Source organism: Protopterus annectens, chromosome 5.part0 (genome assembly GCF_019279795.1).
Source record: "Protopterus annectens isolate FY-2018-M chromosome 5.part0, PAN1.0, whole genome shotgun sequence".
NCBI lineage: Eukaryota > Metazoa > Chordata > Ceratodontiformes > Protopteridae > Protopterus > Protopterus annectens.
In genome coordinates, this window is record NC_056735.1 from 1,278,056,669 (window position 1) to 1,278,081,440 (window position 24,772).

General features: G+C 41.7%; 1 protein-coding gene across 2 annotated transcripts in view; it reads left to right on the forward strand.

The window, feature by feature from the left end:
* Nucleotides 1-24,772, forward strand: part of CIP2A (cellular inhibitor of PP2A) — a 2,713,480-nt gene that overhangs the window by 1,734,745 nt on the left and 953,963 nt on the right. For both annotated transcript variants that reach the window (XM_044071100.1, XM_044071101.1), the window contains one exon: nt 11,219-11,414. In XM_044071100.1, the coding sequence (XP_043927035.1) occupies nt 11,219-11,414 (196 nt within the window). The remainder of the gene's footprint in view (nt 1-11,218; nt 11,415-24,772) is intronic.

Consider the following 24,772-nt stretch of genomic DNA (forward strand, 5'->3'; position numbering starts at 1 on the left):
TTCTACTGTTAAAACATACATTTGCACAGGTATATAGTTTATATGCATTTCTGTTCTAAGTCAGCAGATCATGCTGTGGTTACATCTTAGCTCAGTACATAACATGCAGTTGTGTATAAATCATATCAACATTCACAAATGACATTAAATTATTTACACAATTCCAGATAGCTGCTCTGGCAATATTTCCCTGTATCACACTTACCTTCCTTCCTTATAGCAGTTACTAGTTTTCCTTATTGAATTGTTCATACCTTCTCAATGGTAATATTAGCACTTTTAAACTAAAGTACCCTCTTCTTCTGATGTCTGACTCAAATGACCTTCTTACATCTTACTTTTCACTTTTTTAAATCTTGTTACAAAGTAAATGCCTTAACTTTCTCTAACTCAGAAAACACTATTTGCTTTTTTCCATAATTACTGTAGGATAAATAGAAACTACTTCATTTAAACAGATTTTTTTCCTCAGACATCTATTTTTTGCTTTGTCATTCATTTCCATACTTGTCTTTCTTCCCCTCCACTTTCTTCACTTGGTTATGTTTGAAATATTTACTGTTCCTTTAATGCAGTCATAAGAACTTCTTGGATTTCCCATCAGTTTCCATTTCTTGCTCTTTCTCACTGTGACCCTTTTTTGTCTTTTGCCTTGTTATATTGTACACATGTATTTATTTTTATTATTCTTTTTTCAGAATTGATACTCATTCTTCCAATTTTTTATATTTAAAGCATTTGCAGTGTTCAGTAGTTTGCTCAAAAGTTTACGTATTGATATAAAATTTTATAGCAGACTTATTATATGCACTTTATGAATTTAACACAGTTATGTCCCAAGGCAATTACCGCACAGTGAAAACTAAGATTTTTTTCATACTTATAACTCACTTTAGGCTTCTCTTTATAATCTACTTGTTCACTGTCCTGACAAGTGGAAATACATTTTTTTTAAATGCAGAATACCCATGTTTGTCACCCAGAGTTTAATTATAATTTTCCATTGAGATCACTGTATACCAAAGTAATTTAGAGTGGGTTCTGGATTTATTTTTGTTTTATTTATTGTCTTTGGTTACCGGGAGAGTCTGACTGAAGAGACCCATTTTCAGCACAGGACTGGGGAGAAAAGCTCCATATCACATATATTTTGTTGTTTACATAAACCAGTGATATAAGAAGTACAATATTTACAATGTTGCTAGTATGATATATCAGAGAGAATTCATTTATTATTAACTGACAATGACATAATTGTAACAAGTTAATTCAAGTAGTTCATTTGAGATTGAGCTCATAGTGCATTTGAGGTTGATACCTGTATGTACAAGTGAGATATAGGAAGGAGTACAAGGGGAGGTAAGAGAAAATGGAGGAGAGGTAGGGTTGGTGTAGAGGTGCAGAAAAGAGTGGAGGTTCTAGTTGATTCTAGAGGTAGGTAACATTGGTTAAGTGGATAATGGAAGCAATTTTATGAAGGGGGAAATTTAGGCAGTTACCTGAAGGGAGAGAGAGATTAGTCATGATGTACCTGTGTTGTGGGATTTGGAAGTGGTTATTAGGCTTTTGCTACAAGAGTGAAGGCACTATGGAGTGGAGTAATGTTTGAGTATGGTTTGTAGGGAGGGGCAGGTGTTGGGTGTGTTACTGTGCTGTGGTTGGGAGTGTTAGCTTGATTAGGTAATTCAAGCCATTGCACTTTTTCAAGTACTGTGCATTGGTGACTACTGTAAGGTGTGTTAGATGTGAATCGGGCTATTTTGTTATAGCAAGCTTCCATTTTGTGTAGCAAGGTGGATTGTAGGTTGGTAAATATGGGCAATGCATAAACGACTGAGGGGAGAAAGTAGGAAGAAGATAAGGTCTTTCTAGAGGAGTCTGTGAAGTATGGTTGTTAAAGCAGATAAAACCTAGTTTCTGGTGAGTTTTTTGATGGATTGGGTGATGTGTAGGTCACATTTTAGGCTACTGTCTATTATGCTGCCTAAAAGTTTTGAATTGCATGCAGTTTCTATAATAGTATTGGTTGTTGAGGTAATATTAAAAGAGAGTTTGTAGGTAGAAGTTTGCCATAAACAGCATTAGTTTTTTTTTTTGGCACTAAGTATGAAATGAAAGGCATGACATTTGCTGAAGTAATGTGAGGTTTGGGCTGAGCATATTATGGTGGTATCATCAGCATTTTTGCAGTCTTTATTGAGGTTGTTTGTTAAACAGAATAAGGCCTGGAATTGACCCTTTGGGTGCACCGACAGTGACTGGTAGGAAAGAGGAGAGGCCTTGTTTCCATTTTGTGGCTTATATTCTGGCAGTGAGATAGCTGATAAACTAAGCAAGAGATTCCTGAGATAAAGATAGGGAAGCTAGTTCATGGATTAGATGTTGGTGGGATACTGTGTTAAATGCTTTAGACATATCTAAAAAGAGAGAAGATGCTAAGCTGCCATTGTTTCTCTTGATATTTATGGTGTTTGTGAAACTTATCAAGGCACCTGTGCTGTGTCGAAGTTGAAAGCCATGTCTTGTGTGGGAGAGAAGTTGGTTGTTGGTAAGGCAGATTAGTAGTTGCAATGGATGCATTTTTCCTAATATTTTCGAGAGGGGGTAGGATTGCTATGGGTCGTTAGCTGGAGAGGTCGGTGTGGTGGTCCCACCTTTGTGCAGTGGTTTGATGTGAGATTTTTTCCAGGTAGATGGAACATATTTTCCTATGATCTGTTAACTACAGAGTAAGCTGGGGAGTCTGTGCTGTTTTGAATTATTCTGGTGATAGGTTGTCTGCTGCAGGAGCTGTGCTTTTTTTTGTTGGAGGTATTTTTTGATAGTGGAAGTTGGTATTGGCTGATGGGAAAAGAGAGATGTGTTGCATGTGTGGAGGTTCAGGATGGAGAAGTAGGGGAGTGATTTTGTTTCTAGTAAAAAGGGGACAGATAGAGTGGAATGGGTGTTGAATTGGTTGGTTTTGGGTTCAGTATTGTTGCTGGTGGTGGGATTTAGGGTGGTGGTTTGTCCAGTATACAGTAGTGGTTTTCTAGAAGTCCAGAATTATTGGGGTTTCATGTGCTATTTGCTTTGGACTGAGTGAAAGTAGTTGGTTTTGTTTGCTTTGACATTTTACTTGGAGAGATTTCTATGCTGTCTGGAATAATCTCCAATTTGTTGTGTTTTGTCTTTACTCCAGCCTTCCAGGCTTTGTCTGTGCTCAGTCTCAGCTGCCTAGTTGCGCTAGTGAGTCATGGGATGAGATTACCTTTCTTTCTTTTTATTCTAAGAGGAACTAGCTGATTGAGGGTGTTAAGGAATGTGGTACTGAAGTGGTTTACAGCATCATCTAGGAGTAATTTTTTAAAAAATATTCAGGTTACATTGGTGACGGTAGTTTATAAAGGTGTCTTTATTTAAGTTGGTGAGCTTACAGACTTGTGTAAAGATAATGTTTCTCGGGGCTTGAGTGGTTTTTCGGCTGGCAAAGATGGAGAGATGGTCACTAATGGTGTCAGGGAGACAGCCAGTGGCATTTGTTTTAGAGGGTGCTGAGATTAGGATCCAGTCTAAGATTGACTGTCTGTTGCTGTGTTTGTCAGTTTTGGTGGGAGAGGTAGTGATTTGGTTGAAGTTGTACAGGTTGATAGAGTGAGTAGGGGAGGAGGAGTTAACAAGAATGAAGTTGATGTTAACTTGCCTAGTATTATGGTTTCTTTGTTTATATTTGTAGAAATCCAGTGAATGATGTCTTCTAGTGTTCGGATGTTGTTTCTAGGGGGGTTATATATGGTGGTGATGCAGATACTGTTGTGTTTATTAAGTTGAAGGAAAGGCATAATTGTTTCAGCATCATAGAAACTGGAGTTGTTTGTTTGGGTATATGGAGAGTTGCAGGGTGCTTTTACAGAAGACTGCAACACCTCCATCTTTTTTGTTCACTGTGTCCTTTCTTATTATAGTGTAGCCTGGGGGGGAGAATTTCTTCATTTCTGGTGTATGATTTTAACTAAGTTTCAGTATTGATCAGTATGTCTGGACTGTGTGATGCAATGCATGCATGTATTGCTGTGATTTTATTATGTATGCTTCTGAGGATTACATGCATCATGAGTAGGTTATTTTGGTTGATGGAAGGTATGTGGGATGGGATGGATGATAGTAAAGGACTGGATGTTTGTGCGATCTGATTGAAGAGCCCAGGGTTTGGATGTATTTCACCAGATAGGGTTAGAGGGGTTATAGAGTGCCTATAGTGGCACCATTTTTTAAGTTTTTCTGTGCTGATGGTTAGTTAAGTTAGGCCTCAGTGATGTAGCTGTATTCTAGTAAAGTTTGTGTTGTTACAGGATAGAAACTTGATGATATTTTGTGGTCATGAGTTGTTAGGTTGTGCTGAGTATGAGGGGAGGTGGTGAGGGAGTAGAAGGGTGTGATAGGATGTGGCATGACAATTGGTTATTTTTCAACCTAACCTCTAGATTATTCACCGATGATGAGCAATTTATTTTGAACAAAGGACTGTCTTTCATCCCTTCCAGGGGAAGTACTCTTTCTGACACTTTAATAGCAATACGCCTTTTTTGCGAGGAAGGTATCTCTTAAGGTACTGTTTACCAATTCTATTAGTAATGATTTGATATATGAATCGCAAGTGTGTAAAAGAAAAAGCTGCTTTATGCCACCTATGCCTCAATTAGTTGACTGTTTTATACACTCATGTGAGCATGATTTTTACTTGTATTACAAAGAACGTAAACACAAGGATATCTATGTGAATTTGAATTATGAGCAAAAATGTTGTTTGGACAGTCTTTGTAAAGATGATGGCATTGTATTTAAACCAGCAGATAAAGGTGGAGGGGTGGTTGCTATGGATACTAGTTTATATATTGAACTAATGCTAAGAATGCTTAGTAATCAAACAGCATATAAATTGATTGATAAATCTAGAGTGGACTCTCTAATAAGAAATGTACATGACACTATCTATGATATGTTGATGACTAGATGCATTGATAAGGTATTATATGATTTTTTAATAATAGATTCTCCTCTAATTCCCTTGATTAAAGGGCTTCCCAAAATACATAAAGGGGAAGATCCACCTCCCCTACGCCCTATAGTTTCCGGCAGACATTGGGTAACAGAAAATGCTTCTATCTATATACAGTCTAAACTGGGGCCCTTGGTTCATTCCATCCCTACTATTTTAAAAGATACATATGGACTCTTGTCAGATCTAGAGCATGATATATTAAGAAGAAACTTGCAAAATGATACCTTAATGGTAACTCTGGATATTACAAATTTATTCACAAGTATCCCCAATGACTTTGGCCTTGAAGCTATAAGAGCATGTTTACTTGAATATAGTACTATGAACAATAACGATCAAATGGTGATTTGTGGCCTCTTGGATCTTGTGCTGAACAATAACATCTTTTTGTTCAATGATTCTGTGTATGCACAAACATGGGGAGTGGCTATGGGCACTCCCTGTGCTAATGCTTATGCAAATCTGGCCATGCACCAATGGGAGAAGGAGTTCATCTTCAGTGATGGTAGATTCAAGAATATCATCTTGTATAGACGGTTTGTGGACGATATTCTATTGTTTTGGAACAGTGATGAGAATTCGTTACATGAGTTCATAGCATATATGGAATCCACTACCTCTTTCTTGAGCTTCACCTATGAATTTTCTGGATTTAGAGTGAATTTTCTAGATATTACTATCACCAAGGATGCTAAGAATACCATTACTACTTCATTGTATAGGAAGTCATGCTGGAGAAATAGCATTTTACACTTCGACAGCATGCACCTCCGCTATATCTTTCGCAACATCATAAAAGGCCAAATGTCTAGAATATCGAAGCTTTGTAGTAATGAGAGTGATGCTATGAGGCTCATAGATTTTCAGAGTAATTGTTTTATAAATAGAGGATATCCACTAAACTTAGTGAATTGGTCAGCAGGGATGCCAATGGAAACTTCTTTGTATAGAAGAGGAGGAATACACAATAATCATATTGATAGAAATAAAACACAGCTAGCTTTTGGACTTAAATATACAAATGACGTAGACAATGTCATGTCGATTATAAAGAGCAACTGGAAGATCTTACTTCTTGACCCTGGGTTATCACGGTTAGTGGGTGTTAAGCCCATTTTTAGATTCAGTAATAGTCCAAATCTCAAGAAACTATTATGGAAAGAAAAAATGGATCATAAACAATTGGACATCAGAGTGAGATATAAAAAGGGCACATATCCATGTAAAAAATGTATATGTAAATACATATCTACAGTTCAAACTTTTGAAGTTCCTTATTTGAATATAGCGTTTGAACCAATGTTTTATGCTACATGTGATACTCGGAATGTCATCTATTTAGCTACATGTAATTCTTGTGAAGTGTACTATGTAGGGATGACATCACGCAGATTTAAAGATCGTGTTTACAATCACGTGTATGACATTAGGAAGGGGAACCTTACTAATGTATTAGCTAAGCACTGTCAACTATTTCCACAACATGTGTTCAGCTTTAGAGTGATTCAAATTGTGAATCAGAATAAAAGAGAAGGAGATCATATAGGTACACTTGAATTGCATGAACTTAAATGGATATTAAATCTCAGAGCCCACTTAGAACCGGGCCTAAATTCTACTCTTAGCATCAGACCGGCCCTTCTAGGATCCGTATGAAGCTATTACTATAGCATTGATTACCTCCTTTACTCAATCCTCATCCTTGTAAATGGGATGCACCCCTTCCCTTTAGCCATCAACCTGTGCTCACATATAGTACATTTATATCTGCATTTTTACCAAATGACTGTTATATACATTATTATATGTCCACGACTATATTGCTGAATTAATATATTCTGCATAGCTTATTTAATATCTGCCTTAGAATAGGCATTTTACCTGTTCAAATATTATAGGCACCTTTAGCTTGTTTTGTTTATATTTGAAACATGCACCACAATATATGTCCAATATTGTCTTTATTACTACAGTTGGTAAAGAGGCTTAGCATGACCTTCTGAACTTGGAGAGATAAAGGACAATTTTCTTGTTGTTTTAAGCCAATTTTAGTGTGTCAAAAATGTTTTATTATGGAAGTACATGTTAAAACTGAGCGAATTTAATATATAATTAACTATTGCCGTAACAGGAGGGTCTAGCATTTAATAAATAAGGAATTACTATTGAAAATGTGTGCTATTCAAGAAGCTCTACAGCTGTCTAGGATGTTGCTTTTCTTTTAATTTTCAGTATTCAGTTGTTTTAATTGATATGTATAATTGAATGATTGAAGTGTTTTTTTATATTTAAAGGGTGATATTTTGTTAATTGATTATAACCTGATGAAGCGCACCGGGATGGTGCGTGAAAGCGCTTGTTTCTCTTCATAACAAGAAATAAATCGTGGATTTTAAACCGTGGTGGTTCCTTGCAGTCTTTTTTCACTAAGCAAGAGATTCCTGAGATAAAGATAGGGAAGCTAGTTCATGGATTAGATGTTGGTGGGATACTGTGTTAAATGCTTTAGACATATCTAAAAAGAGAGAAGATGCTAAGCTGCCATTGTTTCTCTTGATATTTATGGTGTTTGTGAAACTTATCAAGGCACCTGTGCTGTGTCGAAGTTGAAAGCCATGTCTTGTGTGGGAGAGAAGTTGGTTGTTGGTAAGGCAGGTTAGTAGTTGCAATGGATGCATTTTTCCTAATATTTTCGAGAGGGGGTAGGATTGCTATGGGTCGTTAGCTGGAGAGGTCGGTGTGGTGGTCCCACCTTTGTGCAGTGGTTTGATGTGAGATTTTTTCCAGGTAGATGGAACATATTTTCCTATGATCTGTTAACTACAGAGTAAGCTGGGGAGTCTGTGCTGTTTTGAATTATTCTGGTGATAGGTTGTCTGCTGCAGGAGCTGTGCTTTTTTTTGTTGGAGGTATTTTTTGATAGTGGAAGTTGGTATTGGCTGATGGGAAAAGAGAGATGTGTTGCATGTGTGGAGGTTCAGGATGGAGAAGTAGGGGAGTGATTTTGTTTCTAGTAAAAAGGGGATAGATAGAGTGGAATGGGTGTTGAATTGGTTGGTTTTGGGTTCAGTATTGTTGCTGGTGGTGGGATTTAGGGTGGTGGTTTGTCCAGTATACAATAGTGGTTTTCTAGAAGTCCAGAATTATTGGGGTTTCATGTGCTATTTGCTTTGGACTGAGTGAAAGTAGTTGGTTTTGTTTGCTTTGACATTTTACTTGGAGAGATTTCTATGCTGTCTGGAATAATCTCCAATTTGTTGTGTTTTGTCTTTACTCCAGCCTTCCAGGCTTTGTCTGTGCTCAGTCTCAGCTGCCTAGTTGCGCTAGTGAGTCATGGGATGAGATTACCTTTCTTTCTTTTTATTCTAAGAGGAACTAGCTGATTGAGGGTGTTAAGGAATGTGGTACTGAAGTGGTTTACAGCATCATCTAGGGGTAATTTTTTAAAAAATATTCAGGTTACATTGGTGACGGTAGTTTATAAAGGTGTCTTTATTTAAGTTGGTGAGCTTACAGACTTGTGTAAAGATAATGTTTCTCGGGGCTTGAGTGGTTTTTCGGCTGGCAAAGATGGAGAGATGGTCACTAATGGTGTCAGGGAGACAGCCAGTGGCATTTGTTTTAGAGGGTGCTGAGATTAGGATCCAGTCTAAGATTGACTGTCTGTTGCTGTGTTTGTCAGTTTTGGTGGGAGAGGTAGTGATTTGGTTGAAGTTGTACAGGTTGATAGAGTGAGTAGGGGAGGAGGAGTTAACAAGAATGAAGTTGATGTTAACTTGCCTAGTATTATGGTTTCTTTGTTTATATTTGTAGAAATCCAGTGAATGATGTCTTCTAGTGTTCGGATGTTGTTTCTAGGGGGGTTATATATGGTGGTGATGCAGATACTGTTGTGTTTATTAAGTTGAAGGAAAGGCATAATTGTTTCAGCATCATAGAAACTGGAGTTGTTTGTTTGGGTATATGGAGAGTTGCAGGGTGCTTTTACAGAAGACTGCAACACCTCCATCTTTTTTGTTCACTGTGTCCTTTCTTATTATAGTGTAGCCTGGGGGGGAGAATTTCTTCATTTCTGGTGTATGATTTTAACTAAGTTTCAGTATTGATCAGTATGTCTGGACTGTGTGATGCAATGCATGCATGTATTGCTGTGATTTTATTATGTATGCTTCTGAGGATTACATGCATCATGAGTAGGTTATTTTGGTTGATGGAAGGTATGTGGGATGGGATGGATGATAGTAAAGGACTGGATGTTTGTGTGATCTGATTGAAGAGCCCAGGGTTTGGATGTATTTCACCAGATAGGGTTAGAGGGGTTATAGAGTGCCTATAGTGGCACCATTTTTTAAGTTTTTCTGTGCTGATGGTTAGTTAAGTTAGGCCTCAGTGATGTAGCTGTATTCTAGTAAAGTTTGTGTTGTTACAGGATAGAAACTTGGTGATATTTTGTGGTCATGAGTTGTTAGGTTGTGCTGAGTATGAGGGGAGGTGGTGAGGGAGTAGAAGGGTGTGATAGGATGTGGCATGAGGAAGTATGCTTAGTAGCAGTGTGGCGGGAATGAAGAAGAGTAGCATATTGTTGAAGGTCAGGGTAAGAGGGTCTTTTGCCATTTTAAGTGGAAGATGCTATGTAGGTGTGAGTGTTGTGTAGAAGATGTTATGAAGGGAGCGTGGATCTGAATGAACCATATCTGTGTCCTGTTCAAACGGGTAATTTGTTTATATCATCCCACTAATTTCTTAATAACAAAGTCATGGTTTTCACTAGAGGTTGATACTGAGTAAACTTGAAAAAATGTGCAACTGTAAAATTTTCTTTTCTGCCATACCAAACTGTCCATTATCTTTCCAACAAAGTATAGACTTGTCATTTTTGTATTTTCTTATTCTAACACTGCATTGCATAGGGAACCTAAGATGTTTTATTACAAGTTCCTTAATTACAATATGCTTGTTCAGTAGCACTTCTAATCCTGATATATATATATGTGTGTGTGTGTATGTGTGTGTGTGTGTGTGTATATATATATATTTATATATATATATATATATATATATATATTTACATACACATGCACACACACACACATATATATATATATATATATATATATATATATATAATATATATAAATCTAGAAATGTAACTACATTCCTCTTTGCTGTGACATGTAGCCTCTTAGTTATAGCCACATTAACGTTCCCATTACCATTTTTTTGTTCACCATGCTGTCTAAGGTAGCTGAATAGAAATCCTTTGACTTTTCGCTTGTTATCCACTTTCAAAACGTTTTCAGCAGACCGGCCTTTTTTACTGTTCCAGTAGTACCCTCTGATTTCACACCAGATCATACTTGAGGTGTCTGCAGAACTCTGAAGTGTTGCTATTGTTGATCACCGTCAACAATTTCCATTTCCGAACACACAGCTTTCTGTTGTGGGATCTCATTTGACACGTCATGTCTTTGAATGTCAAGTCTCCAACACATCTCTGTTGTTCCTTCTCCTTCAATCACAAAATTAGGGTGTCCTGGATCAGATGATATGGTATCTTGCAATGCTCTACTTCTTATCTACTCTCATTGTATATTTTGTACATTTGTATTTTCAACCAAAAGGGGTAATATCCTCTTATTGTATACTAACTGCTGTAAAGTCTACAGTCTGCATGCTACTTCTCTGTAATGTCTCCTTTGTAAACTTTTTTTCTCTCTGTAAACTTAAGGAGTTTTTCTCCCTAGGACTCCACTGAAAACTGACACTTGTCCGGTCGGTCTATCCTGACAAATAAATGTTAAATAAAGAAATATTCCCCAGTATTTTGCCTAAATTACCCATAGTCTGGGCAAACAACATCTTGGGTCCTCCTGAAAAGAAGGCAGTAAGTCTGGTTAGACTAACCCAGTCATCAAAAATGAATAAAAAGTGTGTGTGACAGTAACCATTTTTCCAGAAGAAGCCAGGCAGAATTATCTGCTGTTAGAGGGCAAACGGTATTGTCATAGCTTTCCTTTTACAGGATATTTTTTCTTTTCTCCATAGTCATGTTTGTTGATGTTTTAGTAGCATTGCCTTTACTGAATTTTACTGTTATCCATGGAAGAAGTGGCATTTATGATGCTTTATTGCAGTTTACTTTCACGATTGCTTTCTAATATTTTTGTTTGTACTTAGGCTTGGAGAAAGCATTGCTGCAAATAATGCTTACAGAGACCAGGAAATTGGCCATCCAGTGAAAAGAATTTCTGCACATGAGCATTCTGCCTTCTTAATTGCACCTAAAAACTATTCATCTTCTGATCATTTAAACAGTAGCTCTCTGGGGTCCACCATTCCTGACCTTGTTGAAAAACTGCAGTCTAGCATGGAGGTAAATGCTGTTTTTATCTTATAATGAATTTTTTTTGCAACAAGTAAGAGGAGTTTTGAAATTAATATCCATTAATACAGTTGACTAAATTATGAGATTATCATGTTAAAACAACACTACATGGGCAATTATAAATATGCATGCATCAAGCAGGAAATATGTTTGTCAGTTATATGTTAAACCTGCTATTATTGATGAATCTGTTTGTAATTTAAGAACTTCGTCGGTGTTCAGCAAAGCTGCATAAACAAGTGTCTCTTACAAATCTTGGTCTGTAAGAGATTACTAAGCAAATATGAGCAGGATTTAATCTGATTTCCAGTAAAGGAAGCTTCTTCCTATGCTTCGACAATTTTCATAATGATAAAGTTTTATTACAAAAGTCAAGGTATGTACGTTCAGGATTTTATTCATCATTTATACAGCTGTCAGGAGCACCTTAATATTTTCAGGATTACTTTACTGCCTGGTAACTCTAGAGTGAGATAGGGGACCCAGTGATGTGCAGACTTGATAATGCTGTAGTGCATCCCACTGAAGTATAATTTATTTTATTTAACATTTGTTGACCGGGAAAGTCCGACTAGGTTCCACAGATCTTGTTTTCAGCTGAGGCCCGGGGAGAAATGAGGTGTATCCTTTAATCCTGCTGACATGTCACTTCTTGTAACTTTTGAGATTTCAAGCTTGACCAACCCCCCCCCCCCCCCAAACACCAGATATCTTAATGCAAGCTTAGAAATTGTAACACAAGCCATAAAGATATTGCATTTTACTTTTACAATTAAAGAAGAGTGTTTATTTATTTTATTTTATTTTATTTTATTTATTTATTTATTTTATTTAATTTATGTAGTTATTTGTTTTAATTACTGGGAAAATCCAAATGGGCACAGGATCCATTTTCAGCAGAATCCTGAGTCGAGATGCTCCATTTTATAGAATGAGTTGAAGAGACACACAAATTGTATAATAAATGTGCATACATGGAATAGTAATGAGGTGCATAGTTCTTATGCACATGAGCCAGTGAATAAAAACATAAGATAAAATATTAATTTCACATTTTTAACAATCTGCAGTTATTTCAAAAGAGATTCAAGTGGAATTCAGATATTAAGTAGGGAGCGCTTGATGACTTCTAGAATATGGAAGGTTACATACTATGAATGAGTAATGAGGTAGGTCCAGGTGATAGAAATGAGTATGTGAGATAGAGACAGAGGTGGAGGAGGGAAGTGGATAATTTAATATCAATTGTGAGTAGTAGCTATATTATGGGCAGTCAGGTAAAAAGTGGTTAGAGTTATTAAGGATGTGGAGTAGAGCAGATGGAAAGTATCCAGCTGCATCATAAGCTGATAACTGACTAGGTAAGAATTCACTTGAAATGATTTTAGGAGTATTCCTGTCTTACTGCTAGGGGGTGGAGTATCAGGATCTGATGTTGTCAATCTTCATTCTTTCCTCACAAATGGGTTCAGATCCAATCCATCAGATCTGACTCAGCTGATGATACAGCTCACAGCCACCAGATCTCTCGAGTTTCTCTCTTACCCAAAATGCACCTTGCCAAATACCTCAGCTCTCATTTGCTGCTTCTAGCTAATGGACATGGTTTACCAGTCTTTCTCAAGTGATTAGATAAGAGCAGTTTATTTTTACTTAAAACACTTCCATCGCAGTTTTTTCTCCATAGTTTAAATTATTCCCTTTTAACCCTTACTATTTTTACTGTTTGTACTGTCAAACTTCATTTTTCTGTTTTTCTTCCTTGCCCTTGTGACTTCGTCATGTTTTCGACATACTGTTGCTGGTATCCCTTTTCTTCTCCTTCTCTGTTGAACTTAAGGGTTGTAATCTTTTCGTTCTTTTCTTCACTCACCCTCTTTCTTACAACCTGGTCATAGTTCTGGTTACCATTGCTGGTATTCCTTCTCCTTTCTTCTTTAGCCTGTTTTAAAAAAATCTACTACTATTTTCTTACTTTTACCTTAAATCTTTGTTTCTTTAGTCATTGTAGAAATGATGAGTGACAAACCTGCAGCATTCAAAAAATGTTTCTAATGCAGACATATGATGCTTATCTCAGACACGCACTCCCTTTTTGTATACTGCCTGGGTCCATTACACCTACAGGAAGAGTACTTGATTTGTCACAGATTCAGTCTGTGAGCATTAACCGAACGTAAAAACAAACTAATATTAAAAGGTCTCCTTCCTTCCTTCGGAGAAGCCATATCCCAGTCTCCAAAGTAAGAGTCCTCCACATCATCAAAATTCTCTTCTGACTCCTCAAGAAAACGGACTGCTAAACTTCCTGTCTCAACCCCGGAACAGAAAAAATGCAAAAGTCTTGGATCCGAATGTGGCTTTGGATCCTATGACCTCAAAAGCAATTTCCACATCTCCAGCTCTATCAAAGTCAGATCAGAGACCACCACTGGATGATACACAACTTTTGGAGATTGTCTGTTGCCCTTGCACTAGATGCTTTCCTTCGGTTGATCCAGTACCAGACAGGTTTCCGTCTCCTTGTCTGCAGAGACCAGCATCCCCCTCCATCTGTTCTGCTCGTTCTTCTAGAAGTCTCACAGAAGAATATGTGAAGAGAGTGATGAGGAAGATTCCCTCAGCTCAGAGGAAGACTGTTCTTCCCTCTACGCCTGCTCTCTCTGGATCCTTCGTGCTCTGCCTTTGAGGCCGCAAAGAGAGTGTTTGCTACCTCAATATCGCTGACAGAGCTTTCCCACTCATATTCTACCCATTTCATGATGCCCCAGCATCTGGAACCTCATCTACTCTCTCCACAGTGACATCCTGTACAGAAACCTCAGGTTTCCTCTCAGGAAGTTGTGATTTTCTTTTCTGAGACTTCCCCAGATCATTTCACTGAGGAAGTACCCAAGAAAAGGGCATGCAAGAGGGAGCACCTAGACTTCCTGCAGGAGTCTGCCACTGAAGACACGCATTTCAGTGAAGGCTAAGGGTCTCCACGGTCACCTCTTGAAGATGTCCCTGTTGGGGACATACTGGATATCTTGAAGCAGAGAGGTGGCTGGGCGTCCTCCAACCCTATGCCGGAGGAATCCATTCTAGTAGAGGCTTTTGGTGCAGTACCCTCTGCCTCCTGGGTGACTCCACTCACTGACGAGCTCGTAGACATGATCTCTAAGCAGGCATGGAAGGAGCCTGATGGCATAGTACCAATGCCTCTGTGTCCAGACAGGATAATGGCACCACCTGTGGACAAACAGTTTTGGAGCAGTGGGGTTCCAGTTGATGTCATGGTGATTGAGGCGACCACAAAGTGGGAACTAGCCGACAAGAGTTCCACAGTCCATCCCCCCAACAGGGAGTCGTGGGCAATGGAGAGACTGGGGAAGAGTGTCTTTGCTTCAGCAACTTCTGCATTACGATCGCTGAACTGTCTGACACATTTTGTGAGACTTCAGTGAGATCTGACCAAAGAGTTATCATATACTCTCTCCGGAACCATATCTGCAGAAATTAAGATTTCAGGAACTTCCCAGTTGGCAACCCTATTTCCAATAGCTTTATGAGGTTAATTTCCAACATTGCAGAAAGGACCTCTAGAACAGGTTCAAGTATTTCTATGAGGAGGCATGCCTGGATGCGGTTATGCGACTTTGTGGAGCCATTTACGTCCAATTTTGTCTATGCGTCCTTTGAAGGAACTACCCTTTTTGGTCCTAAAGTGAAAGAAACTCTCTCCTGGTGTGAGAAAGATGGTAAGACCTTGTCTGTTTTTTGGCCCTCCCCAGCGATCCTTCTCCAGGAATCAACAGATTGGCCAAAAAATGTGGTTCAAAAAATCCCAGGGTGCATTCCATGACACATGGAAAAAGTGCTTCCTGAGGCAGAGGGGAACTTCAGTGGACGACATCACCCTAGTGACAGAGGTGGCCCGCAACACCAAGGTTCACGAGAATCTTCGATAAACCCTACCAGCACTCATGAATGGAGGCCTGACTGTTCACCTCTGGAGATTGTCCCTGCACCAGAGACCCCGGCTAGAATTAACCAAAAAGACTTGGATGCAGAGGATTATATCCAGAGGTTATAGAATACCATGTCTGATGCTTCACATAATCCTTGACTGTGTGCTCAGTTCTGAGCCGACTCAGCCATTATTCCAGCTTGCGCCTTCCAAAACTCTTGTGCTAAGCTGTACCCATAATGTTTCTCACCAAATCACCTCAGATCTCGTTTGCTGCTTCTTAGTGCCAGATATGTTCTCTCTGAGCTCTTGAGTGATAGCTAATTATTTAAAAAAATGGTAAGATTCTCCGTCTTTTTTACATTCTATCACCTCATATATCTGTACTACCGCCTCCTCGCTTTGACAGTTTATCTTGTGTGTGCCTGTGTTTTCTCCCTAATCTACCGTTAGGTAGTTTTTCTCAAGTACTATCGTTGGTACTTTTCTTCCTTTTACCTTTGGCTATTTTTAAGTACCATAGTTGGTATTTTCTTTTCTACTTGCCTTTTGAGCTTAAAAGAAATGAACAAAAAAAAAAAAAAAAAAGCCCTTTCCTGTTTGACTTATTAGTACAACTGGTTGTGTGTGTATGTTATGTTCTTTGTTTTTGTAATGGCCGACAAACCCTCCAAAGGCACTTCTGGTTTCAAGAGGTACCAAAATGTGTGACAGGAAGATGCCTAACTCATATGGGCGCACTCTGTGTATATTGTCTTGGTGTAGTCCATCTACAAGAGGACTGTGCAGTCTGTCCCAACTTTAGCCACAGAACACTAATTGACCATAAAAATAAGTGAATTTTGAAAGGTTTGCTTAAGTTGGACTTCGAAGAGGCCTTATCTGGTCCGAAGACTAAAGCCAGTTCATCATAGTCTTCCTCCTCCTCTTCCAAACCATAGAATAAAAGTCAGTTGGTTCTGACACATTCATCAGAACCGCCAAGCAAAATTGCCAAGTCTCCCTTGGTGCCGACAGCCTCCTCGGAACCAGTGGGTCCAAATATTCAGTCCTTTGTGGCAATGGAGCCTGTTTCTGCACTAACTTCTTCAGTGCCAATGTCTTCAGTACCGATGTCAACTAAAGACAGTTCTATTCTAACCAAATGTACAGAACCGAAGGACCCTTCACATGTAATATTACCATGTACCACATATTATCCCTCAGTAAATCCCTTTGTGGACCATCCTCCCAGTCCTTTTTGGAGACACATTCACCAAAATCTCCATCGACTTCCTCAGTTCAATCCACCAAGAGTTTGTCCGAATCTGATATTATTTAACTGGTGGAGCAACTCCTTACACTGAGGAGATTATCCCCTTCCTTGGTTCCTAGCAATGGTAGCTGTGGAATTTTACCTTCTTCCACACCACTGCTTATTCCTCCTTCGACTCCAGCTGAGTTTTCAGCGTCCCTGGTACCGACCTTCCCTGCTCCAACTACTTTGTTACTGGTCAGACCTTCTCTAGCGCCAATCGCTACCCTGAGTTCTTCAGGTTTGTTGGACCCAGAGACCTCCTGGAGTCAAGGCTTCATTGCCGGTTCCGAGGGGGCAGGATTCGACTTTGATTCTTTCGGAGCCCTCCATGCCCCTTGGTGCTTCAGCATATATAAACATGACTCTGACTTCAGAGACGGCCTCCTCTGTAAAGGGGGGTGGGACCACGGTTCCAAAGGAGTCTATTTTGGTTCTGGGCACCCATCCCTCTACGGAGGGCCTACCTTCCAGGCCATGGAGAGGTCCTTGTCCATTGTGGGCAAACAGTCTATGCCATCCCTGTCGGACCAAACGTCTTGTCCATTCTCTCAATCGGAGCTTTTTGTAGTCTCTTCTTTGGGACAGAGGGCACAAAAGTCTCAGGATCCAACCACATTGGTTATGTTATCTTCAGATACCTCTCCAGAACACCCCACTGAAGAGGTGCAGTTGAAGAGAACGTGCAAGAGGATGCTCTTGGACTCCTCTGAAGAGTTTGTCATGGAAGATACTGATTTTGATGGGGGGGGGGGGTTCCCCAAAGTCACCCCCTGAAGATGTTTCCTTTTGGGACATCCCAGAAATTCTTAAACAGAGAGATGGCTGGACTACCCTCCAACCTTCCTCGGAGGAATCTGTATACCTAGAGGCTTTTCATGCCCAGCCCTCTACCTCTTGGATTTCTCCACCTGCTGACTATCGTATGTTGATCACTCAGCGGTTTTGGAAGTTACCTAACTCTATTGAGCCAATCCCAGAGAGACCTGTCAGTATCCTCTCTGCCCCTCAGGATCAGCAGCACTGGGCCAAAGGTATTCTTGTGGATGTCATGGTGGTAATGGCAGCCACCAAGAAGGAACTTGCTAACAAAAGTCCTACTGTTCGTCTTCCTAACAGACAGTCTAGGACAATGGATAGATTTGGGAAGCCATGTATACATTTCATCGACCTTTGCTCTCATGTCCTTGAATTACATGGCACATTTTGCAAGGCTTCAAAGAGATCTGATTAAAGAGCTATCAGATAGTCTTTTAGGAGTGGTAGCTGAAGGAGTTCGAGACAAAGTGAATTCTTAGCTCACCATCCTAGAATCTATCTCCAGCTTATCCATGAGGCTAATTTCTCATACTGCCAAAGGGATGACAAGAGCAGCGAGTTTAGGCGTAGCAATCAGGAGACACGTCTGGACGCGCTTATATGATTTCTTGTATTTGTGTCTCTTTCATCAACGCTCGTGTGACGGAACTGTGTATGCTTTTCCACTCCTCAGCGACCTTATTCCAGGAACCATAGAAGTGAGAGGCTATGGTTCCAAAAGTCCCAGGGACGTTTCCAGGACTCACATGGCAATGACTTCCTCTGGGGCAGAGGGAGAAGTAATAACTGAAGATGCCGCTCAAGAGGCAGAAATGGCCAGCAGAATCAGGCTTCCAGGGACTCTCTCCCTGATAATTCCTATCAGCGCTCTTGAAAGGAGGCCCAATTGCCTTCCTCTGGAGGCAGTCGGGGGTCGATTATCCCTCCACCAATCTGCCTGGCTAAGGATAACAATGGACAATTGGGTGCAGAGGATTATAACCAGAGGTTACAACATCCCCTTTTTCAGAAGAACCAGAAAGACTAAAGATAATCCCAGACATTCCACCTAGTCACAGGGATGCAGCAGTCTTAGAAATTAAAAAAATATTTGACAAAAGTGTCATCTAAGCAGTCCCACCAGACCAGAGAGGATCCAGGATTTACTCAAGATTCTTTTTAGTACCAAAGAAAACAGAGGACTGGAGACCAATTTTAGATGGTCTCGGGTCAGTCTATACTTCTGTTATTGGAAAAAGGCAATTGGATGTGCTTAGTAGATCTTCAGGATGCATACTGCCATAAAAAAATGGATAAGCGGTCCCGAAGGTTCCTGTGCTTCCGGCTGGGAGCCACTCACTATCAGTTCACAGCCCTGTCCTTTGGTCTCACCACAGCCCCAGGGTGTTCACCAAATGCATAGCAGTGGTCGCAGCTCACTTCAGACTGCTAGGATTCAGAGTGTTTCCATATCTAGATGACTGGCTCCTTACCGCTCCCACCAGGCGTCAACTCCTAAAGGTACGAGATTACACTCTTCTTCTTTGTTCCACCTTAGGAATCAGTATAAACCATTAAAAATCCCATTTAGAACCTTACCAACAGCTGAAATTTATTGGAGCTATGCTTGACACAGTCACCGGCATTGTGTCTCTTCCCCCATAAAGACTTCAAAGGATCAGGTCACAAGTCAGCCAGATCATTCGCAGCCAGAAAGTAACAGCAAGACTCATTGTATAGTCTCTAGGGTCAATGGCAGCATCCATCACTCTAGTTCCCCTGGCCAGATATCATATGCAAATTCTTCAATGGCTTCCGGCCTCCCACTGGTCCTTATTGAATCAGCCAGTGTCCCGTCTGATTATGATCACCAGTCGATGCAGAGAGGACCTGAATTGGTGGCTCCACTCCAAAGAAATTTTGATAGGTCGTCCCTTTATCCATCCTCAACCCCAAGCCATAGTGACCATGGATGCATCCCAAATAGAGTGAGGGGGCATTATCTGGGAAAGACGGTCCAAGGCACTTGGCCCCAGCTGGAGGCCAGTTTGCATATCAATGTTCTAGAGATGAGGGTAGTGCTGATGTCCTTCAAGAATGCAACTGCAGTCCTTACATATGGGTTGTCCTGCCTCAGGCAGCCCTTCGGTCGGCCGGATTCCAAAGTCTGGGTCTGGCGTCGGCTGATGTCGCCTCCTCCCCGACATCAGAGCGGCTGAGGAATATAAGTATCAGCTGACGCCATCTTCCTCAGTCTTTCTTGCCGCGCGGTGCCCGAAGCAGAAGCAGTTCGCAAGTGCCGGTCGGTCAGCTCCTGTGCTTTCAGTACCGAAGTCATCAAAAAGCTAAGTACCCCGTTGGGGAACCTTTTCTTGCCTCAGCCGATGTCAGATAAAACTGCAAAAGTTAATAACTGTTTGTCTTGTGGTAAACAAATACCTCATAAGGACTTCCATTCTTACTGCCTTCCCTGCCTTGGCCCAGACCACGACGTCTCGGCCTGTGCTTGCTTCAATAAGCGCACACTCAGGCGCCGGGCAGAATTTGCTGAAGACTTTTTTGGCGAAAAATATTCTTATATCATGCCGTCGGAACAACCGACTACACATATTTCCAAAAAACGGAAGGACCGGGACCGACATTCTCAGCCCACGGCTTCCACCGACACCACACCAAAACATACCGCGAGTGCATCGGTCTCTTCTGAGGCGGTTATTTCACCCCTCCAGACCGACGACACCGCTTTATCGTTCACTTCGGCCCCAGAGCCTAAGCCGGTGCCGGTTGTAGATTTTCCTCCAGAAACCGAAGCCCAAGATTTGCCTGAGACCATACCGGTGGACAAAGTTACTCCAGCACGTGGGGCAGCTAGGCCTCCGGTGTCCATGTCAGTCAAGGCCTACACACTTGCTAAGGCTGCCAGCCAGGCTAAGTCTCACCCTCCTAAATCCCTTCCTCAGGGTTCCACTTCTGATAAACAGATCATGACTTTAGCTGCAGATCTAATTTCTTTAATCAGAGGTTCCCAGGCCCATCCTGACAGAGGTTCTCAGCCGCCTTCAGACAAAAGACCCAGGGTTGAGCAGACAGACACCCTTTCCTCAGATGAAGCCTCTGGTGATTCTGATCACTCAGATACTCAAAAAGAGTCCTTCCAGGCCTACGAGGATTCTGATGCTGAGGAATCTATTCCTTCTGCCTCTCCTCCTGAGGATATTTCTTTTGGGGAAATTCTTCACTCCATGAGAGAGCATTTTCAGTGGCAGGGCCAGGAATTTTCAGACTCCAGGAAACGGCTACGTACTTTCCCTAAGCTTCCCCAGCACAGGCCTTTAGCTATCCCTCCAGTGTTAGATGTATTGGATGATGTGTACTCAGATTCGAGTGCTTCTCCTGATTCTCTTCCTCATGCTCCTGTTAAGCCAGACAGATATTACAGGGTTCCTGAAACTCATAAACATCTCTTTAAGGCCCATTCTGTTGATCTAGAAACTATTTCCCAGGGACCCAAAGGGGTGGCCACTTCCTCGGCCAAAAATCCTTTGCCTGCAGACAGGGAATCTACATTTATGATAGGTACAAAACTGTACTTTTTGGCCTGAGGACCCTAAATTATCTGGTGAATTTTACCCACCTCCAAAGAGATCTGGTCTCCGAACTCACCAAGTCTCTGTTAGAGTTGATGCTGACAGAGTACCTCCAGAAGGTATCTCCCAAGCTCCCCACTCTTTCCTCTATTCCCAGTTCCTTGATGAGATTAATTTCCAATGAGGTAGAAGGTACCTCTCGGGCTGCGGGTGCAGGCATTCCCATCAGGCATCATGCCTGGATGCGGTTATACGAGTTTGCAGAACCCTTCAAGATGCCCTTTACTAATGCCCCCTTCAATGGTTCCTCGCTGTTTAGACCTTCTGTCAAGGAAATTTTAATTCTCAGTGAGCAGGAGGGCAAGACTGTGTCGGTGGTCAGGATCAAGTTTTCTACTCCCCAAAGATCCTTTTGCAAAAACCAATGGAGTAGTAAGAAGCTCTGGGTCTGCAAGTTGCAGGGTTCCTTCTAAGATGCTCCAGAAGATTCCTCTTCCAGTGGAAGAGGATTCAATGGGAGACGCCGCCCTAGGGGCAGAGGGGGTCCTCAAAATCAATGTTCCAGGGAATCTTTCTCTGAGAAGCCTTTCCAGCACCCCTCAAGCGTGTTCCGGCTGTCCTGCCCTGGAGGCAGTCAGGGGTCGTTTTCATTGGACCCAATAACCTGGGCATCAGAGTGTGCTCAACTTTATATCCAGAGGTTATTACATTCCCTTTTCTCAACCACCCCCATTACCAGGAAGGTTCTCCCCAACAGGAAACCCAGTCAGAGAGAACTAGCCCAAAGAGAAGTTCAAGCAGTCCTAGTAAAAAGAGCCAACCAGGAGTACCCACAGGACAAAGAGGATCCAGAATGTATTCCTGGATGTCCTTCAAGAATGCAACTGCAGTCCTAACATATGGGTTGTCCTGCCTCAGGCAGCCCTTCGGTCGGCCGGATTCCAAAGTCTGGATCCGGCGTCGGCTGATGTCGCCTCCTCCCCGACGTCACTGCGGCTGGGGTATAAAGGCATCAGCCGACGCCATCTTCTTCAGTCTTTCTTGCCGCGCGGTGCCCGAAGCAGAAGCAGTTCGCAAGTGCCGGTCGGTCAGCTCCTGTGTTTTCAGTTACCGAAGTCATCTAAAAGCTAAGTACCCCGTTGGGGAACATTTTTTCTTGCCTCAGCCGATGTCAGAAAAAATTGAAAAAGTTAATAATTGTTTGTCTTGTGGTAAACAAATACCTCATAAGGACTTCCATTCTTACTGCCTCCCTTGCCTGGGCCCAGACCACAACGTCTCGGCCTGTGCTGCCTGTGCTTGCTTTAATAAGCGCACACTCAGGCGCCGGGCAGAATTTGCCAAAGACTTTTTTGGCGAATCTTACGCTTACATCATGCCATCGGAACAACCGACAGCACAAACTACCAAAAAACTCAAGGACCGGGACCGACATCCTCGGCCCGTGTCGTCCACTGATACCACGCCTAAGCCTTCCGCGAGTGCATCGGTCCCTTCAGAAGCGGTAATTCAACCGCTCCAGGCCGATGACACCGCATTAACGCGTTCTTCGGTCCCAGAGATTTCACCGGTGCCAGTTGTTAATTTTCCTCCAGAAACCGAAGCTCTGGATCTACCCGACACCATTCCTGTGGACAAAGTTACCCCTGCATGTGGGGCAGCTAGGCCTCCGGTATCCATGTCCATCAAGGCCTTTGCACGTGCTAAGGCTGCCAGCCAAGCCAAGGCCCATCCTAAACCTACTTCTCAGGTCCCTTCTTCTGATAGACAGATCATGACTCTAGCTGCAGATCTAATCTCTCTTATCAGGGGTTCTCAGCCTCACCCAGACAGAGGTTCTCAGCCGCCTGCAGAAAAAAGGCCTAGAACTGACCAGGCAGACACCCTCTCTTCAGATGAAGCCTCTGGGGATTCAGAGCATTCAGATGCCCAAGAAGAATCCTTCCAGGCCTATGAGGACTCTGATGCTGAGGAATCAATTCCCTCTGCCTCTCCTCCAGAGGATATTTCTTTCGGTGAAGTCCTCCACTCCATGAGAGAACATTTTAAGTGGCAGGGTCAGGAATTTTCTGATTCTAGGAAAAGGCTACGTACCTTCCTTAAGTTACCCCAGCACAGACCTTTAGCTATCCCTCCAGTCTTGGATGTCCTGGATGATGTATTCTCAGACTCCAGTGCTTCCCCTGATTCTCTCCCTCCTGCTCCTGTCAAGCCAGACAGATATTACAGGGTCCCTGAAACTCACAAGCATCTCTTTAAGGCCCACTCTGTGGATCTAGAAACTATTTCACAGGGCCCCAAAGGAGTGGCTACGTCCTCGGCCAAAAACCCTCTGCCAGCAGACAGGGAAGCTAGCTCCCTGGAGAGATGGGGCAAAAAAGTTTATACCTCTTCCACCCTTGCCATGAGGTCACTTAACTGCCTTTTTCATATGTTTCAGTACCAGGACTACTTAATGGATGATTTGCAGAAAAAGTTAGCCTCTCCTGAGCCTATAGATAGAAAGGCATTGCAGGATTTGGTTCATAATACTCAGCAGGTTAGCAATCATTTTCTTCAGTGTGGTTATGATGCATTGGAAGCTTCATGTAGGGCAGCTATGACAGGGGCCGTTATCCGTAGACATGCTTGGTTGAAAGAACAGCCACTGCCAGATCATGTTAAAGTAAAGCTCCTGGATGCACCTCTGGAAAAACAGAAGCTTTTTGGTGCTAATGCTCAGGATGTGTTGAAGTCTATTGAGGAAAAGGCAAAATCAGTACAGACAGTCAAGAATTTCCTCCAGGTTCAGCCACCCAGATTCAGCAGGAATTGGCCTTCAAAGAATTGGCCCTTTCCAGGCTCTGACAAGTTTCAAAGGGGGAAAAACAGGCGTGCACGAGGTAGAGGGCAATACCGAGGCTCTTACAGGGGCCGCCAATGGCAACCACCAAATCAGAGAAGTGGCACAGGTAGTTCACCTGCACCACAGGGACAATCACAATGACTTACCTTTCACCCCGCCTACCAAGGCTGAAAGAGAAGCACCTCTAGGCGGAAAATTATCTTTATTCTCAAAAAACTGGCACATTTTAACAAAGGACAAATGGATTCTGGACATAATAGACAAAGGTTACAGGTTCCACTTCCATACCTTACCAAAGGGACAAGGCATGCCAAACCTGCCACAAAATCAAAGGGCAGAGGCACTCATAGAAGTTTCAAAGCTGTTATAAATAAAAGCAATAGAGAAGGTTCCTCCTCAGGAACAAGGCCAGGGATTTTATTCAAGACTGTTTCTTGTTCCAAGAAAAGAAAAACAATGGAGGCCTATATTGGACTTGTCCGTTCTAAACACTTTTCTCATTGTGCCAAAATTCAAGATGCTGACGTTGCAGCAACTCCTTCCCATGCTGGGCAAGGGGTCTTGGCTGGTTACTCTGGACCTCAAGGAGGCATACCTGCATGTCCCTATCAGACACAGTTGCAGAAGATACCTCAGATTTCTTGCAGGAACAGAGCACTATCAATTCTCAGCATTGCCGTTTGGCTTATCTACTGCGCCCAGAGTATTCACGAAATGCCTGGCATCAGTAGTTGCACATTGCAGGCTCCAGGGGATTCAAATATACCCTTACCTGGACAACTGCCTCATACAAGCAGACAGCAAACAAACCTTGACAAAAAACTTGGATTATGTCATTCAATTGCTACAGGCTTTGGGATACACAGTCAACAT